The sequence below is a fragment of the Lepisosteus oculatus genome, chromosome 20 (assembly GCF_040954835.1).
Source record: "Lepisosteus oculatus isolate fLepOcu1 chromosome 20, fLepOcu1.hap2, whole genome shotgun sequence".
In the NCBI taxonomy this organism is placed as follows: Eukaryota; Metazoa; Chordata; class Actinopteri; order Semionotiformes; family Lepisosteidae; genus Lepisosteus; species Lepisosteus oculatus.
In genome coordinates this window covers 14,370,369-14,384,842 of record NC_090715.1, presented here as the reverse complement: position 1 = coordinate 14,384,842, position 14,474 = coordinate 14,370,369, and the positions used below count along the sequence as shown (strand labels likewise).

At 40.4% G+C, this 14,474-nt stretch overlaps 1 protein-coding gene across 10 annotated transcripts in view; it reads left to right on the top strand.

The window, feature by feature from the left end:
* LOC102693327 (DNA topoisomerase 1) overlaps positions 1-14,474 on the top strand; it is a 68,148-nt gene that overhangs the window by 36,621 nt on the left and 17,053 nt on the right. For 9 of the 10 annotated variants that reach the window (XM_069181152.1, XM_069181153.1, XM_069181154.1 and 6 more), the window contains 3 exons: positions 579-723; positions 7,393-7,536; positions 11,298-11,483. In XM_069181152.1, the coding sequence (XP_069037253.1) occupies positions 579-723; positions 7,393-7,536; positions 11,298-11,483 (475 nt within the window). The remainder of the gene's footprint in view (positions 1-578; positions 724-7,392; positions 7,537-11,297; positions 11,484-14,474) is intronic. The other variant, XM_069181155.1, reaches the window with a different exon arrangement.

Sequence of the window (14,474 nt, the reverse complement as noted above, 5' to 3'; positions counted from 1 at the left end):
TGCTGCATTAGACCCACCTTACAGTTTAATTCTACTTATTACAATGTTATTAATTATCTTATACTATTAATTACTATTATTATTACTATAACTTTTACTTTTAGTGATCTGAGACTATAGAAAATATTATGTCATTGTATTTTTAACGTAATTTTCAAAGCTTCAGCTAAATAGTAGCCAAGGATTTCTAGATCACAACTAACCTGCTGAGTCTTACAATTCAGCTGCTGGGCATCGACTACAGTGAGATATATATATATACTGTGTGAGTAATGAACATGCACTAATGAAATCTAAATACTCCAAGGTGCTAAAACATAATACAATAGCTGTGCAAAGGTCAGGAGCCTACAGTAGCTGGAAGTAATTCTGCATGACAGCTGACAGATGCTAACCCGTCCATGCTTAGAAGCAAACCTCTTACTAATCACTTAAGGGTCTCGGAAGAGGAAATGGACTAAAAGAGTTTTGTTAGCACAGTAAGAAACTGTTCTCAAGCTGTGTTCTCCTCACAGCTATTAATTGAAGGGCGGGTGAAGTCAGTGTTTCTGTTCCTTGTCCATATTTGCTCCTGGCAGGGACTCGAAGATCCCCCAGCCTCCCCTGGGCCACCAGTGGAAGGAAGTGCGCTGTGACAACACTGTGACATGGCTGGCCAGCTGGACGGAGAACGTGCAGGGTTTGTGCAAGTACGTCATGCTCAACGCTAACTCCAAGCTCAAGGTAAGTGGAGAAGTTCTGCAAACTGATGGAAGAGGGGGGGTAACTATGGGGGTGGTCACATTGCTGAGTGCAGGTTTGAATCCAGGCTATGTCATCACTAGCAGCTCCGACCAGGATTCCCCCAGAGGTGGCACACAGCTGATTAGATGCTGTTAGAGGTCCCCTGGCTCAGAATCAGCTGGGATCTTCTTCTGTATCAGCAGAAAGCCCTGGGGCTTGCCTGCAGATTTCTCAGTGGAAACATCCTCCCTCAGCTGTCTGTGCTGTTGTTCGTAGTGTGAAAAGAAATGCATGGCCTGGCTGTGCTTTGTAGTAGTGCTTGTGTAGAGTGTTTTAGTCTCTCCGGAGCCACTAAAAGGGGGTTCTGTGGCGAGTTTGAATACCTTCATAGTTGGCACAATGTAGAAGAATTGAAAAAAATGAGCTAGTTCCTATTAGTTCTTTAGATGGAATCATGTCCTCCTCTAGTGTCACATTTTATCGAACACAATACCCTTTTTTCGTCCAGCAGTGACCTTAAGTGACTGACGTGCTGCAGGTCTGTAAGTCTGATATTCAAGTGCCAGGTGAAGCTGTGAAGTCGTATTTCCTCAAACTGCCTCCCATTGCTGCCACACACCAGTCATGCTGTGTAATGAATGGCCTGTCCTTCTTAACTGGCACAGCAGAGCTCATATCGCAGGACTGTATAAGGGGTTTATGTCACTTTATAATGGTTAACTCTACCGTGTGAACAGCTTGATATTCATTGACCTTTCATTTACGTGAAAAGAGAAGAGTAGAGAAGTGAAAGACACCCAATTCACGGCTAGGTTGTACTGGGCTGAATGTCAAAGATGGCTGTAACACTTGTCTAACTCAGGGGCTCTTATTTTAATCTGTTTACATACACCGCTAAAATTAGGCTTCTGTTCCCTGTCAAATTTACTTCAGCAAGGATGTTCGTTTAGGTAAGGAACACAGTGCTGTGAATATTAAATCGAGAAATGCTTAGTGCCACTGGCTCTCAAATGCTCGACTGCCCCCCCCCCCCCGAAATCCCTTCAATGCAATAGTCAGTCTAAAGGTCACACAGACCTGGAAATGAAATAACCTGCAGGAATGCGTTTCATTAATCTTACTGCACAATGAAATGTGAATTCTAACGCAAGTCTAATCTAGTTTTTTTTTTTCCTTAAGTACAAAGTAATTGGAAGCAAAAGCCATTGTTCTCAAAAGCCATAACTTATGTGCAGTGCAGTGGCTGGGTGGCCAAGGCAATTAAGGTGATGCACCAGAGATTTCAGTGTGGGTTACAGCAGAGGTCTGTCCCTCACTGACATCCGCACGAGCGCTGGGGAAATTCCTTTGATTACAGTTTCACGGGAAACTGAGAGCGAGCTGGCCGCCTAATCCCAGCTCTGTCCCAGCAGTGTTTTGCCTGCTGTGAGCCACCACGTCCAGTCACAGTCAGCTGGTAATATGACCCAAGTTTCTACTCGCAACATCTGGATCACAGAATTCAAATTGTGACCAAAACGGTTAAGTCAGTTTATCAACTTAGGAGCCACCAGCTCTGTCATATAGTACATCTTGGGGATGTTCTGAAGTGGGAGCTGAATTTTGTTGAAGATGCATAAACATCATAGGCAGATGCTGACACTTTCTGGCTGCTTGCAAATGTCTGCAGGCAAATATTAGACTATTTTTGGGAAAGTTGTAGGCCCAGCTTTTAGTAACCAATTTATTGACTAATAATGTAAAGTATTTTAGTAATGTTGCTAAATAACCGGTTATACCAAAGATGTACACACCTTCCTCCTTATCTGCAGTTTCACATATTCTTTGTGCCAATCCAAGACTGGCATGAGAGGCACCAAAGAATGATTTGATATTGTAAGTAAAACTGCTTTCCTGCTGCATTGTTTGGTAATAGATTTGTGAAAGTCTCTGGGCATTTTTCTGATTTTTACTGTTGCAGAACATTTTCATTTTTTAATGCCTTCAGCCCAGTTGAACACAGCTGCGTCTTGGCCAGACTTGAAATGCTTTAAATTTTACTGAAATAAGACAGTGGCTTGTGATGCATCTTTTAATAGGCTTTTGTAATGAAAAATGAATGGTGATTCTCTGACCATTTGCCTCTAATAATCTCATTTTTTAAAAGCAAGCTGTTATGTGCAATGTCTGTCTTGCTTTAAGATTTCTTTTCTTAAACTTTGCTAGAAGAAAGTTGTACTTTTAAAGAGATTCAGAACAGGTGTCTCTCCTGGGTTCTGAGGTATTGCAGAAGAGTCAAGAGGCTTTAGGAATTTAATTTACCTGCTTGATTAAAATGTGGACCTATATACTACACCTTTTGATTCCAATCATGTGAAGCATTAGGACATGGATGTGCTTTCATCTTCTCCCTTCCATCTCCATATTCCCTTACCTTCTTTTTCCTTTGTTGTAAATTTATTAATTTGAAAACTGAAAAATGTTCGTAAGGTTTTTAGTCATTATTCCCTGTCAGTGATGCACTCAATCTGTACGGTTGTTGGTACACAAAGGCAAAGCTATTAAGTGCTTGAGTCTCAATTTTAAAGATGTGAATAGGGAACAGCTGTGTGCCTTGCGAGTACTGCAATTTTGCAGGCCTCTTTTTGCTTTGAAATTTTCTTTCTTGCTAGCTTTCCCTCTTCTCCTTCTCCCTCTTTTACTGTTTTCTTTCTCAGAATGTTGGTCTTGACCTTTTGGAGTTACGGTCATTGTTGATTGTTAATGAAATGTGACAGTATTAGTGTCCTATCTGAGCACCTTTCACCATGCTTGCTACTGCTGAGACAATTTAACAACCCCATAATTGTTACAGTGTGGAAATCAATGCCAACTGTGATTGACTTTGAGGGGAACAAAAAGATTAAATTAAAATGCTTTCTTTTCTTTGTCAAAGATTAATCAAGAAACGTGTTCTTTCCCTGGTTAACATCAGTGAGGTGGCAGTGCATGATCTTTTGAGAGTTGTCAGTATTCCTTTCAGCTATTACAAATGTTTCAGTTCATGAAAAAATATTTTTCTTTTCCACGAATGGTTTAAATGGAATTGTAATGCTTTAGATTCCAGTGGGATTCTTTGAACGTGTGCTATGGCCCAATTTACCTCTGCTCTTTCTTCCATTTTTTTTTTTGCTGTTTTAAATGTCGGACCACTAGAACATGTTCTTCTTAAATCACTTGGAGACGGCTTTTATCAGGAAAGTGAACTGGACAGCCCGACAACGTTCATTTTTTTTTTCTTCACTTTTGCCATTGTGCTTTTTGTTGTTCCCATTCCTTCATTATGATCCTGACGCGCGATTGTTAGGTGACTCAATTCTTAGTTATCCGCATCCACCGGTTAAATTAAATTGTGTGTGCTTTTTCTTAACTTTCTTAACTTTCTTAACTCCAGCCAGCCAGTCTTAAAAACGTTAATCTCTGCTGTGAACCCTACTGCTGTATCCTTGAGCCACGAACTTTCAGCTTTCTAATTCTCCTGCGCCGACGTTGGTCTCCATTTCTCAACTGTGGGCTGCCGGCCCCACAGGCAGAGCAGGGGGAATGGGCTGGAGGTAATGATCTCCAAGCTCCTCATCACCCCCGGCACACCTGGCTCCCTGCCACCTGTTCTCCTTCCACACCAAGCCATCAGCCTCTCGAGGAAGTGCATTATTAACAGTTAATTATATCAGCCCGAGCTCTGTGTTGGTTCAAGTTCCCCGCAAGGTAGTCTCGGTCTGCGTGCAAGACGTAATACAGGAGTAACGGGCCATGTAAGAACGGGCCCCACGATGACAGAGCAACAGATCCTCCTCCGTCTGGCTTTGAAGGTTACTGTGTGTTATTCCACTGGTTAGCAATGACATTCCTTTCTCACAAGGGAGCTTAACAAGAGTCACAATAATGGAAGAGCCCCGGGCAAGATTAGACTAAAAGCAATGACGGTGATTTGTATTTTCTGTTAAAGAAAAAAAAAATTATGACCATCTTTTAAATGTTCTTCATTTCCTAAGCTTTTCAATTTGTGGGCTCCTGATAGGAGATTTCGCAATCAAACCTTTTTGTTAATATCACAATGTTTCTGTGGTGGTATAATGTAAAAGAACATCACAGTATATTATCTTTGTAGTGGATGATACTGTATAACCTACACAACAAGTTCAGGTGCTAGAGCCACAGTTTGGACATGTCAAATGAGCCACACAGCTGGGATTCAGCCAGTGTTGAATGACCTCTTGAGCTGGTTTTCCTCACAATACCACAGCTTTCTCAGACATTGACAGGCAGCCAACAAAGCCAGGTGGAACTAGACTGGTAACCAGTGGGTTATACCGTACCTAATTTGGCATTATTGTTCCACAGGCTCATTCAGTGAGCAGAGATTCCGTTTCTGCAGTAACCTTTTCTAGTTTTTCACTCTTCTATTCTTCTGTCAAAGCTTTGGGACATGTGGCTCATTCTTGCATCAAAAAGATGGAAAATTACTAAGAGGATAAAAATATTTTGATTTTTAATGGCACTACTGGTGTAACATAGACTGGTATCATTAGCCAGATGAAGCACCTGGACATGTACTGTACTTGTTCCTTTTACCTTTTTAAAAGTAATTTCTCAGGTCTTCTCCATGATATGACTGTTGTCACTGTTCTCCAAGAGGGAAAAAAACTAGCCTCTTCCCTTTTATGTAGATATGTATTATTCATTTTTACAAAAGACTATACTAAAATGCCTCGAAAGCTTGAAGATTCCTCAGAAGTGCTCAGTGGTTTTCCTGTTTGAAGGAGTAAAACACTGTGGATAAGTGTTTGCCTGGGACTAATCCCCTTGATCTAACCAATTGCTGATCATATATTTACCCCACTCTGATATACACATGCTGTTTGCTATCTCATCAAACAATGTTCAGTGTATGTACAGTACTGTAGATGTCAACCCCTTTGTCAGATGTTCCCTAGGTCACGACAGAGCATTTTGGGGGACTTCCTCTTTGCTGAATGTCCAGAAGTGATTACGTTGCACTGGAGAAAATGAGATGACAAAAGCTTTCGATATCGAAATGTGTAGAACTAGAGGCCTCCAGACATTCTCTGCCAGTCTTGACTTAGATGAAATGTAAACAAAATGGGTCCAGACGTTTTTTTTTTTCCAGTCTGCCTCAAACTGAGTTCTTCTTTCCTCTGGCGGTGGGTGTAGCACATATTGACCATCCTTGGGCCTCTACCACACGTCGCTGTGTTACAGCCTCAAATTGCAGCACGTTTCGACAACTGTTTTTGTACTAAAAACATTTTGATGGGGGGTATAATGGAGCGTAATCATTACTGTAAAAGAACATTTTATGAAAAATAAAAACTGAAAAATCCAGCTTGGATAAGTGGTCACCCCCCTGAGACCTTAAGCTTTTATTTTAATGTAGTTACTCCCTCTTTTGCAGCAATTACAGCCTCAAGTCTTTTGCAGTGTGTTGTAACCTGCTTTTCACATCTTGTGGGTTTTTCGCCCTCTCTTCCTTGCAAATCACTCCAGCTGTTGCAGGGCTGTGGAGGTGCACAGCAGCCTTCAGTTCCTGCCACAGGTTCTCTATGGGATTTGTCCGCACGGACTGGGCCCCTCAAGGAATCTCACCTTCTTCTTTTCAAGCCACTCAAGGGTGGTTTTGGCTTTGTGTTTGGGGTCACTGTGCTGTCAAGATGTGAATCTTTTGCAGACTGTTCCAGGTATTGCTCCAGGATCTGCCTATATTTTGCTCCATCCATTCTGCCCTCTGTTTTGACAAGCCTACTAGTCCCTCTGGATGAAAAGCCACTCCACAACATTATGCTGTCACTGCCATGCTTCAGTGTGGGGATGGTGGTTTGTGAGTGACGAGCTTCTTTTGCGAGATACAATATAACGCTTAGCAAAGCCAGCTAAACTCTGTCTCGTCAGACAACAAAACTTTTATCCTCACTGTTTCAGGGGCTCTTATTTTTAATTGTTTTAGCTCCAAACTTCTAAACATTGATATTGTTGAAGATGTTGTACTGATAAAAAGAGAAAAAGAGAAAAAAATGTAAGTCTATCACATTTTCTGGTAGTAATGTGGGAAAATGGGTCAGTTCTTTCTACACCCACTGTACTGTAGGTCTGGAGTAGCTGGTGGTTTCTGTATCCAAGGGTGGGTGTAAGAGTGTTTGACCGTGATTGTGTTTGATTTGTAAATCATCGGGTATTGTGTGTGCGTTAAATATTAATTAAATTTTTGATTAATTAAAATTCCAAGGTGCTAACACTATTATTTCAGACCACTTTTACAGATCAGCACTCCGTGAAATGCATAAACACGTAATCTTAAGTCTGTATAAACTAACTGAGCCCATCTGCCAAGACAGAAGAGGGCAAACAGCATTGCTCTCTTCCATTCTGGAAGTTTAAAAAAAACATACATACCCAGGATATGTAGGAGCTGTTTTTTTGTTAAACTAGCCATCTGCTGAGCATTGTGAATTATGGAATATTCCTCTGGAATTATTGTTCTGCCTGTTTTCAAGTAGTTTTTGTTGTCTTTAAGGCCGGAAAGGCTGTGATACAGGCTTATGATTTTCTCGTGTATTGTATTGAAAACCTCGGACACTGGTGATATTACCTAGGAGATGACCTTTCCTAACTAGAGGTTTCTTTCTCTGAAAGGGAGAAAAGGACTGGGAAAAGTATGAAATTGCTCGAAAGCTGAAGAGCTGCGTCGAAACCATACGGACACAGTACCAGGCAGACTTGAAATCCAAACAGATGGGCATCCGACAAAGAGCTGTGGCACTTTACTTCATAGACAAGGTAAGAGGTCCAGAATCCTTCGTGGTCATAGAGCTAGTATTTTTAAAAACTAGGTCATAGAATCCTAAATACAGACCAACATTTGACTATCCCATTTTGACAGCCAGATGTCTTCAGCTTTAAATTTGAAATATACTCAAACTTTGGTAGCAATGCTGAATTTTGTGCAGAAGTCTTGCTCATGAATGGAGAGTAGCCATGTTTTACACATAATCAACCCTTTTCCAATTTCAGTGAAGTTTGTGGTTTGTACCTTTTTACAGCTGAGAGGGAGTACTGCTTTGTTTGATTTTAAAAATCTGATTAATATCATCTTATAAAAAAAAAGGTTTGCTTCCAAATAAGACCATTCTGGAAACCTCAGTCTGTGCAGCAGAGGTGATAATTTCCTGTGGCATTTTGCTGTCATTAAGCCTGGGGAAGTCTTTTCTGAAGGGCTTTTTTGTGAGAAGCAGTTGGTAGCATGTCAGATTAAACCCTACATGTTAACAATGTAAGAGAATCATGAACAGCATATGTAGTCTTAAGTTAAGGTATTTTTTTCACAGGATGCATCAGGAACAATTTCCTTTGTGCATCAGTGTGGTCTGTATTGAATAAGCCTAAACAATAGAGCACAATATAGTGGATTCACTTTATTCATATTTCACTGTTAAGGACAAAAAAATCATCTGGATCATTCTGTATATTCTGGGACAAGAGGTGTAATGCTAAATATTCATTTTTTCAGCATTTACTTTGCACTTTAATGTTGAAACCACAAACTGGGGCATGGGGCTCCATAGAATATTGCGACCTGGCTGTCTGAGTAGGCTTATCTGCACTGTAAGTAAGTCTTTCTCCAAAGTATTCTCCAAAGTTTGCTTAAGTTAGGTTCAGAACGTCTTGAGCCCGTCTGACACCAAGGAACACTCATCTAGCAAGAAATGACAGTACAGGAAAATGCAGATAAACTATATACCTGAAGGCAACAGATGTCTCAGACACAGACCTTTCCAAATTCATTATAGCAAGATTTTCAGGAAGAAGCTTCTTCACTGCCATATCTTGCTGTCAGTCCCCCTGTCTTCCAAGGCTTACCTGCCTGTTGTGGGAGCAAGAAGCTGCAGCTGTCAGCCAGCTTTCTGATAATTCTAAAACTCCAGGATAAGGTAACAGGACGAAGAAGGTCTCTAAAGTTACAATCGCCTGCCGTGAGAGACCTATGTTTACCACATTGTGAGGATAGTGAATTTTGTGTTTCATTACCTAAAAGCTGATTGATTTTTACATCGGCTGCACCTTTGGAGCTAAAGATAAGGCTTGTCACTATTGATGGGTATGGGTACTAGGAAAGCACTGAGGAAACTGAAACAGTAACTTTCTACCTGCTGTTAGAAAATGCTCAAAAATAAACTTCAAGACATTTCTGAAAGATATCAGATTTTTTCTTTTGCCAACCTCTTGCAAAAAAAAGTCATTTGAATTAGAGAATTACTAAATAATTCTAAAGTCTTACTTTTCTGTTGCTTTCCATCTAAAGATATCAGTATCATGGCTTCTTTTGCAGATGTACTGTAATACTTTTTTGAGGAGCTGATGTGAATCAGTGCAGTCAAAGTACTGTTCTGGCACAGAAACCTATCATTCTTTGTGAAAGGTTCATCCTGAGTGGTTCTTATACTGCAATGAAGAGTTTGTAGTTATCTCAGAGGTGTACTGTCTTCTTTTACTTCATATCTTTAGTCCTAGAACTTTATCTATGACTTCCAAAGCCCCCATTAGAACTGAATTGGACTGCTATATCTGGAAAAAGATGTGATAGACAGTCCTGTATTTTTCCCTGTCTGTAAAACCTGAGATAAAACCCCTCTTGCCTACTTCAACCTCTGCACTTGTATCTGAAGATGATGCCATTTCAACCAAATTACTCCCATCGAGAGAATGAAATATCCTGCTTTATAGGGTAGATTGGTCTTTGTGCATATCCCCCAGGAATAGAAGTTAGACTTTCTTGAGTGCATTCTTTAGCTTGTTAGGTTAGATGAAGTATTCCACTCTTTGTCTAGAGAACTTCTCAGGAGAAAAGTTTTCTGAATGTTTTTAAGTGGGGGATTTTTTCAAATTCATTCATCACAATGCCTTTATACTTTATTTTTTAAGTATGCGGCAGTAATAGAAATCTGATTAGGTCTTGCAAAGACCTGTTTGCCTGTCTGCCACATGCTGTAAATAGACACATGGTGTCTTGTTTGTGGTTAACACCAGAGACTGGGGTAATGCCTTTGTGAGTCAAGTGATCCCATAACTTATAATTAAAGCTACAAATGCAATATTGAGAGTGGCTTTACTGTTAGCAAATATTATTAACAGTTCTTGCAATCAGTAGTTTCCTGCATTTAAATGCAAATAATTTTCCAGTGTTACAGCGTTATTAGCACTTCAGTTACCTTTTTTACCCTGGACAGATGAATTTTTCAACCTACACTTTAGATATAAACCTAAGATCAGTACTACTTCAAGGGTAACAATATCTATAAATGCATCTTCGGCTTTTCCCTCAATTATGGAAATACTTTTGCTGTTATTGATAACACGAATGATGATCTGAAAGATGTCTGTATTCGAGGCAACATAATATCAAGCTTGTTGTAAAAAGCAAGTTTTAATAAACCCTAAGAATTTCAAATATGAACCACTATTCACACACACCAGCCAAAATCTGACTTGTCCTGGAGACGGTGTGCATGTGTGAGAAACCACCCCCCTTGGCCCTCTTATTTTCTGTCCACAGGGGGTAAATTGCTGTGCACAGACAGAAGCAGCTTCAGGAAGAAGGGCTAAATCACCCTGTTTTATCAAGACCATTTAACACCAGCCTCACAGCTCATTCAATGCATGTGACACTAATAAGTGACTGCTGGAGACACAAAGGGTTGGGCTGTCACCCATGAAACCCACTTGACCCACTAGGGCAATGGAGTTGCTTTTACAGGTGCCTATGGGAATTCCCAGCTGTGTTACAGCTCCATGTGTTTAACTTCCAAGCTAAACAACTGCCTCGGACACCTTTCACCGGGTCCTCGTCTACTGCTTGAAAGGCAGGTGACTAGATTGCAAGAGACATTCGCAAGGCCAGAAACAAGCCCCTGCAAAAACAGGAAGTGACAGTATCAGGCAGCTGTAGCACACTGAGGCGGGTTAATCTTCACGGGTCGGGTATGTTCAGCCAGAAAGAATTCGTTTCCACTTTGAGGGAATGTGCAACAGCGGTACTCGGTGTGAGGAAAGAAAAGGCTTTAAAAACCTCCTGTCTGAATAGATAGAAGCAAGAAGCCCTCTGACATGCTTGGCACCACACCTGAGTTCATTATCTGTGTTGAGTCTGCTTTGGGCTTCCCCTGCCAGTGCAAGTTTTTGATCTAGTCTTAACATGCAATCCTGTATTTAAAGCATGTAAACATGTTATCATGAGGAAGTAATTATGAACTGAACCTTTGTTTCAACACATTTAAAAGCAATTTAGATGGTAAAATTCATTGTCAGTGGTGATGAGTAAGGGTGTGTGGGAGGAAGGGAGGATGCTGAGCAGTGATACAGAGAACGTCGACATCCCTTACAATCCAGTGGCTTTTGCTGTAGAAACTTCCTGCATTATGCATTTGTAGAGCAATCATTTCAACCATCGAGGGTGTGCAAAGACGTTCTGGCGTGGAATAGGCTAGGAATATCTCAGGCGTCGGCTGTATTTGGGATAAACTTGTGGCCCCCGTGTTTTGCAGCTGGCCCTGAGAGCGGGCAATGAGAAGGAAGAGGGGGAGACCGCAGACACAGTGGGCTGCTGCTCCTTGCGGGTGGAACACATCAGTCTTCACCCAGAGCTGGGTGGAGAGAAGTATGTGGTCGAGTTCGACTTCCTGGGTAAAGACTGCATCCGCTACTACAACAAAGTCCCTGTGGAGAAAGCGGTAAGACGAGGCTCTGCAGAAGTGGGTTTAAAACCGATTTGTAGACATAACCACGATAGTTGCAGCTCCTGAAATTCGGCGATGTGGGAGTCGTGTAAGAATAATTTTGAGGCCTGAGCTAACAAATGTTTCTTAAAACACAATTTCTATGAAAAATGTCATGAACATAAACACTTTTGATGATTGCTGTGACTTATCAGATACAGAGTATTTGTTAAAAGTCTGCCTTTAGGGTCAGATTTTTATCCCTTTCATTATTATAGGTCTGCTTTCCTAACGGGTCGGTTTGTAGCACTAGGTCTGCTTCAGTCCAAATGAAGTAAAACTCCCATGTTTCTTGCATAGGAACAAAAACTAGAATCTTAGGTTTGTATTGTGTTTAATCTGCTAATAGGGTTGTTTTGATGTCTTTGAGAATAAATCGCATGAACAGCTTTTATTCACAAGATGTGTCCAAACTCCAGAACAACAAAAGGAGGGATTAAGGCCAGGTTAGCACAGGCGCAGGAAGCCACATGGGAAAGCAGGCTGTGAATTGACTTAAATTGAAGAATATGAGAATACATTCACGTTCGGAGATGAAGCTAGGTGGGTGGCTGAGATCATGTCCTCCAGCGTATTTCCTTCTGCCCACTCAGTGCCACTGCAAATCAGTTCAATCAGTTTGAGGCTTAGAGGACCTGAGTGCTTGGTATTTGTGGACTTGAGCCGCTTGTTTACTCAACACTCATACAGTTTGTGCTTTCTCCTGGTTAAAACGAGAGAGACTGTGAACCAGGACTGCCTTTACTTTCTGTAAGAGCTGTCTGTGGTGCTGATTTCTGTCTGAATACTCCCTAAAATGTGTTGTTAATTTTAAAGGCTGTTCCCTTGTTATACAAATAATGCTGTGTAGCAGGATGACTTAAGAAGGGGTTGCATTTTCAAGTGATAATTATATTATTGTTGACTAGTGTAGAATGGGTGAAATTGGTGGTAATGGTTGAGTGTGCATGGCGCTAGTTGTGATAGAGGGTTTTAAGCATTGCTTTTTGTAAGACTTGAAGGGGGCAGGGGGGATAAAGCCTTTTGCACTTGGTTTGACTATGATTGAGCAGTGTTCGAGCCCGTGTCTGTGGACCTGCCCTAGGTCAGGGTAGGGTCTGTCACGCACAGGAGTACTAATAAAATACACAGACTATACAAAATGTGCTGTGATAGAGTGGCAGCTATCATTTCACGTGACAAATAGGAAGTGTTGATCTTTCAGGTAAAGAGGGTTAAGTGTAATTGTTTTACAGGCCTCTGTTTCGTCACTACAGATTTTACAATATAAATATAAGTCTTCACTTTCCCAAGTGAAACGTTCTTTATGTGGTATTTATTTGATACAGGTTGGTGTAATTCTGCAAGTAATGGTTAACAAAACAAGTTTATTTCGAAGAGAGGACATGGCTTCCTCTCGCTTGCTTGTGTGCTCATTGCCCTCAGGACACCAGTATTCTCTTATTTAAATTAGATTATTTAAAAGCAGCACATTAAAATCATGCTAGATTTAGAGCAGTGTTAAAGAACTAGAAAAACTGAATGTTTTTTTTTTCCAAAATTTGTGGGTCTTTTTTACTTTTTTTCCCCAAAGTAAAAATTCTTTATTCTTACAAAAGTATGTTTGTTCTAACCTTGTCTGTCAAAGTCTCTAATTTAACTGACAAATGCAGATCTTTTGTGCAGCTATATTTTTTAATTGACACTTCATCCAAAACAACTACATTCGTAACACTGGGTGTTTTACTGGAGCAATCTGACTGGTGAATTGTCATCAAGGATACATCTGCAGTGCAAAGGTGTGCATGCAGCAGAGATTTGTGTTCCATTCTAATTTGGAGTTGCAAAGCTAATCAGCTTGGCTCTCTGCTACAATGCCTGTGTCAGCAGGAGGAGAACAAAGACCACACTTTCTCCCCTCAGACATGCTGACATGCTGCAAGCTTTATAGTGTCTTAAAGAAGGCTTGTCACTGATGGGAAGGGAGACTGATGCATTTTTCAATGACATTTCATCAAGCTCACAGAGTGCTGCCAGGCCCTGTGAGGCCCAGGATAGCCTGGCCTGCCCCAGCACTGCGTGGTCAGATGTGCACAGCAGCTCGGGAAATTCCAGTTTCAGTCAGATAATTACACAGCCCAGGGGTGAGCCACTGGCTAGGACAGGTCGGATTCTTTATCTTTTTGAGATAAAAGTCGTTTTAACTGTTGAATGCCTGTCTAGTTTCAAGTTCTTGAGGCATGTCTGAGCACTTGTGCTTTTTGGTCTGTCAGTTCATCCATAACCGTTAGCCAGAAAGGCTTGGAAGATTTGGGTGCTTACAGTATAAGACACTGAACCACAGAGCCTGTCTTGCATTGATTTATTCATTAAATGTCAGTTTAAATAGGAATGTTTTTTCAGCCCCAAAACAATTATATGAGAAGCGTATACTGTATACTATATATGCTCTCTTTATATTTTGATTTATTTTTTTAACTATTACAATAAATCAAAAATATTCCTGTGCATTTTTATCATAAATATACAAACTCTTTATTTTATGTTATAAAAATACTGTATAAAATTTGCTAAAGTATACGAAACACAAACAACACCCAATCCTAACTATTTACCCTACCCCTATAGGGAACCATTGATATTCATGCATTCTAGACCAGTTTAAAGGTGTGTTGTATGTTATTGTTTTATTATTTTTGCATTTTACAGAGATTTCTTGCATATTTGTCTCATTTTAGTGTATATTACTGTGCTGTAATTATTTTTTGTAAATGCATGAAGTGTAGAGTCATTTAATTCTACTCTTTTATGCGGTGTCAAACCATGATGCTGTTGCTGTTCTGTACATGAGCTTTAAGAGTGTTTTACATTGAAAATATTTTACAGGCAAATCATTGATACTTTTATTTTATTCTGTTGTGGTTATCTTTTATTCTGTTTTTAAGAATAAATCGAGCCTGTTTTACG